General features: G+C 42.4%; 1 protein-coding gene across 1 annotated transcript; it reads right to left on the bottom strand.

Annotated features, from left to right (window-relative positions):
• Nucleotides 1-325: 325 nt before the first annotated feature.
• On the bottom strand, nt 326-1,350 carry LOC121449586 (GTP-binding nuclear protein Ran-like). The gene has a single exon (XM_041654124.1). The coding sequence runs from the start codon at nt 1,327-1,329 to the stop codon at nt 679-681; it is 651 nt and encodes a 216-aa protein (XP_041510058.1). The 5' UTR covers nt 1,330-1,350; the 3' UTR covers nt 326-678.
• Between the last annotated feature and the right edge of the window lie 4,129 nt (nt 1,351-5,479).

Raw genomic sequence — 5,479 nt, 5'->3', positions numbered from 1 at the left:
GCAGGTGAGAGCTACACTTACCTGTGGGTATAAGGATAAATATTTAGACTGTTGAAACTGGAGTGCTTTAGTAAAGTGGCCGTAGTGGACTCTCTTCTAAGTTCTTGACATCACCACACAGGTAGTTGGCTAGGTTTGCCATATCAGACATGAATTCCCTCCTATTGAGTGGGCCTTAAGTCCAATTAGTGGCTGTGGTTACCCCCGATGTATAAATGGTACTACTGCGCCTTTGGGGATATCTTTACATGCAGGTCATTGTTGTGGTGCAGAGTCACAATCTGGGTAGGACTTTTCTTTTCTTTTCTTTTTTTTTTTTAGATTATTTGAAATACAACTTTATTCTGATTCTAAACAAAAAGAATGGGAATGGCAGGAACAAGATTTTACCACTGACTGAATAGTGCGATGTGACTGTAGCAGTCTTATTTTTGAAATTTAGGAAACAACTGTGTTCCAAACAGCTAAATATGCAAGTCCAAAAAAATGAAGGTATGTTAAAAAAAAAGTATGTTTTAACTGCCACATTCACTCCGAAGCCCATTCATCTCCTTCAGCATCCAATGAAGTACACGATCTGCTTAGCTAAATAAGGCGGCACACACGCTGCACCGCTGACATCACAGGACAGTTGCCTATAAAACTAGACTTCTGACACGGGGCTCCAGCTTCACTTTCTCACAGGTCATCATCCTCATCCGGGAGGGCAGTCATTTGAGCAACCTCTAAATCATGCTCGTACTGTGCTGCCAAAGCTGGGTCCATGACCACCTCAAATGGGGCAAGCGCAGGCATGGCAACAAACTCCAAATTAGAGTCTCCAATGAGCTTTCTGGCAAGCCAGAGGAAAGGCTTTTCAAAGTTGTAGTTACTTTTGGCAGAAATGTCATAGTACTGAAGGTTCTTCTTTCGGTGGAAGACAATAGATTTAGCCTTCACTTTTCTGTCCTTAATATCCACTTTGTTGCCACACAATACAATGGGGATGTTTTCACACACACGTACCAGACCTCTATGCCAGTTAGGTACATTCTTGTAAGTAGCTCTTGATGTTACATCGAACATTATAATGGCACACTGGGCTTGGATGTAGTAGCCATCGCGCAGGCCCCCGAACTTCTCCTGGCCGGCTGTGTCCCACACGTTGAACTTGATGGGTCCTCTGTTGGTATGGAAGACGAGCGGGTGCACCTCCACGCCCAGGGTGGCTACATACTTCTTCTCGAACTCGCCCGTCAAGTGGCGCTTCACGAACGTCGTCTTCCCGGTGCCGCCGTCGCCCACCAGGACGAGCTTGAACTGGACCTGCGGCTCTCCCTGGGCGGCCATCCCAGCGATCCTTCCGAAAGACTCTCCACGCCTGTCCGACTGAAGCTCTGGGTAGGACTTTTCATTGTTTTTCTACAATAGCAGCTTGCATGGCTCCTTCTCATATTATTAAAGCTGGCCCTCAGATAAGAGACTTCCAGATCAGTTCCAGCTCCGTTTCTCTAGAAGTCCTCTATCTGAAACATACGTCAGCTTCAGCAATATGGTCTTGTCTTCAACTTTTAGGAGACAGCCAGAGGCAACAACATTTGCCTATTTGGGGGGGTCTCAGACTCCTCTAGCCAACAGTTTGAAGGAAGTTTTCCTATGCCTGACACTGCAGGGGGTGGAGGTTGTGGGGGAGTATATGGCTCGTGTGGGTAACATTGCCATTCCAAGTGGCTTAGCATTGTTTTAAAAATAGATGGTAGAAGATAGATAGATAGATAGATAGATAGATAGATAGATAGATAGATAGATAGATAGATAGTAGATAGATAGTAGATAGATAGATAGATGATAGACATAGATAAATGATAATGAAGTATGTACATAGATCTAAATAAGTCTAATTAAAAGATTTCCCTCATTTCCCTCTTCCCTTCCCTCCTCCAAATGCTCTGTACCCAACCTTGCTCTCTTTCAAATTCATGACCTTCTTTTCATCAATTGTTGCTGTTGTATTCTTATATGTATATACCTGTATATGCGAAAAGTTTAAGTAAGCATAAAACAATGTGATTCCGTGACTTTTTCAAACACCCTTAATGTTGCCAATCTCACCTCCTCCCTCTCTCTCCCTCACTGTTGCCTCCTTCCCTCCACCACCATCACTTTTCTCATTTCCCCTTCATAGTACCTAGTGTACTTCTGTTCCCCTACCTAGAGTTTTTTCTCCCCGCCACTGACTGCACTTCTGCTTTCTGGGTCCTTTCTCCTTTTGTGATGTTCAAGATTATTTCCTCTATTGTTTTCCTTCTGTTTCCAGATTTTCCTATTAGTCTGCTTGCGAGGACAGGTCTGTGGCTAATCACTCCTCAGATTTCCTTCATCTAACGATGCTTCTGTTTATGAATATTCTGCTAGCTTTATAATTCCATTCTTTCCGCCTTTGGAAATTTTTATTTCCTTCTGGTCTGCATGGTTTCTGATGAGATATCTATCATTTAGATTGTAATTTTGTCCCGTGGGATTGAGGAGGTAGTGCAATGGCTGAACACTCACTTGACTCATAAATGTAAGGTTTTGGATCTGACCCCAATATAAAAAATTAGAAGAAAATAAGTTTTTTCCGCTAAGAAAGGCACACATAACCCTTTTCTCCTCACTTTCCCCCTTCTTTCTTTTTATTCTCTCCCCTCTCCCATTAAGATAGTTTCTTTTATTATTATTATTATTGGATTTCAGAATCTGATGACTTTTGACTTAGCTGCTTAAGATTCACTAAGCTTCTTGAATTTGTAGTTTGGTTTTGGGGGAGCAAATTTGGAATGTTTTCAACTACTATTTCTTAGAGTTTATCAGCACTGTCTCCTTTTCTCTCTGCCCCGTGACTGCAACTACTAGAAACAGATAGATCTTCCTCCACAGTTCAGACCTTCTCATTCACGTCTTTCCCCGGTTGCTCTCACTGCATCATTTCTACTACTCCACCCTCACTTCCCCGATTCCTCCGCCCACTCCATGCTGATTTGGAGCCCAGAGATGACGTTTTTAAATTTAGGTTCCTGTATTTCCTCTCCATGCAGATTTTTACAGTTGATTCATGCACACCTGTGTCTGTGCAGAGACTGTCCTTTTATTTGCCTGTACTTGTTTATTATTGTCACTAAAGGTTATGTATGATAGCCATTTAAAAAATATTTCTGCATTGTGGAAGTGATCAACCAATGGCTGGCCCAGCTTGAGACCCATACCTTCTCAGGGCCAGGTACCGGAGGCGAGATAGCCCAGAGACCTATGATAGAATTAAACACAACTAGACCAAAATAATAAAAATAGTCAATGAAATGATTCCTAGTGGTATTCTGCTATCATCATAGATTAGTGCCTAGCCCAGCTGTCATTAGAAAGGTTTCATCCATCAACTGATGGAAACAGAGGCAGAGACCCACTGCCAAACATTAGGCAGAGGTTGAGGAATGCTGCAGAAGAGGAGGAGGAAAGAGTGTAGGAGCCAGAGGGGTCAAGGACATCACAAGAACACCCACAGAACCAACTAACCTGAACACATAGGGGCCCGCATGGGACTGACCCAGGCCCTCTACATATATGTTACAGTTGTATAATTTGGTCTTCCTGTGGGACTCCTAACAGTGGGAGCAGGGGCTGTCTCTGACTCAGTTTCCTGCTCTTCCTAGTGGATTGCCTCATCCAGTCTTAATAGGAAAGAAGATGCCTAGTTTCACGGCAACTTGTTATACTATCGCTGGTTGATAACCATGAGATGGCTGCCCTTTTCTGAAGAGAAACAGAGGAGGAATGGATGGGGGTGGGAGTGAAAGAAGGGAGGTAGGGGGAGAACTGGGGGGAGAGAAGGGAGGGGAAACTGCAGTCTTGCTGTAGAAACAAAACATGAATAAATAAATAAACAGCAAAAGAATCACATTTAATTCTAATATGTCTGTTATCTAGGTATTGACATTTATTCTGTTTACTTTGAAATTGAGAGACTGGTTCCTACATACCTTTAGGATAAAGGAATCCAAGATAACAAGAATGAGCCATCCCACACACCACGGTAAAAACGGGCTTTGAAGAAGGCAGATTGAATTCTACCTCTAATTTATAGTAGAGCCTACACACAGTGACTGCTAAACATCTTTTTTGCCCTGAGATTTTGCTCAATATACGAGTCTTACTTATTTTTCTATTGCTAGAAGCCATTCAGCCCTTAGTGGAAAGAATGGCTGAGGAAGAGGGAGCTGAGACATGCCCTGCTTTTTCTGTCTGACCCCAGGAAGAGATGAGCTGCCATAGGAAGGTAGTAAGGCAGAGGCCCTGAAATCTGTCAGAAATATACGGCCATAAGGGGTCAGTCTAAAGAGACCTCAGTGCTGGTTTGAGCTCTTGATTTCCTGTCTGTTTCTATTACATGTATTTCCATCTCCCAGGGAAAGGTTATTTCAACTTTTCGAGACTTCATTTCCATATAACCCTACATTTATTTATTCATTCACTAGTAAATAAATGTACTGGTGAATGTATGAGAAGAAAAACAAAACAAAATGGCGATGTCAACCTCATCCCTTCTTTACGGAACGGCTAGCCTCGGTTCCCACGACAAAGGCAAATGTGGAGAGAGTGGATATTCGTGCCAGACAATCTAGACTCGCTAACTCATTCCATCTCAAAGGCTCTCCACGACATACGCCCTGCAAATAAACTTCATCTGCACAGGACATGTGTTAGGAGCTTAACATCCATGATCCTGCAGCCAGTGAGTTCTGAGCCTGGGGATCAAAGGCTTGAGGTCTTACAGCATAACCGCTGTGGGGCCTCTTTCAGGCCTTTCCTAATCGTGTTTGCTAATGGATGTTTTGTTTATTGGACTCATCAGTACTGTACTTTGTTTCACTCACTAATAGGATTTACACCAGAAGTAGTGTGCAGCCTGGAAACCTCCTGGCTTCTGTTACCGGCACACTGCCCGTGGATCTACGACATCAGAGGGCAGCTGTGCTATCTGCTGGAGTCACGAAATCCCCCCAGGTCTCTGGGAAAATCGGGAGTCGGATTCAATTATCTTTGAGCTCGAGGACTCTGTTGCTGATTCTTTTTTTCCTTTCTGGGATAAATTATGAACATCACAGATGCTTCCAGAATGTAACTGATTAAATTTTATTACATCATTTTTGTTTACAAATAAAGCTAGGAAGATGTTAATGAGTATTTTTAAAAGAAGAAAATAATTCTTCATATCAAATTTACTTTTCAGAAGCTAGGAACATAGACAAATCCAAGTATGAAGAAAAGTATGGTTTTGTTTTTTTCTGTTCATTCTGCTGCAGCTCCTGGGTTGTAGGAATTTATATGTTCTGTATATCATTCTTTCATGAGACAGGAGACAAAAAAAAATTTGCACATTCTGTGGGTGATGTGTTCACTTTTTATAGGTCATACTGATAAACAAATTCTTAATTGTTATGAGATTCAACACGGTGGTTTGAAT

This window comes from Microtus oregoni, unplaced genomic scaffold, assembly GCF_018167655.1.
Source record: "Microtus oregoni isolate MIOR12 unplaced genomic scaffold, Mior012 000006F_ref0000085, whole genome shotgun sequence".
NCBI lineage: Eukaryota > Metazoa > Chordata > Mammalia > Rodentia > Cricetidae > Microtus > Microtus oregoni.
Note: the sequence above shows the minus strand (reverse complement) of the source record. Positions and strands in the feature narration are given on the sequence as shown.

Coding starts and splice junctions, on each gene's coding strand:
- LOC121449586 (XM_041654124.1), bottom strand. CDS start 1,329: ATGGCCGCCCAGGGAGAGCCGCAGGTCCAGTTCAAGCTCGTCCTGGTG.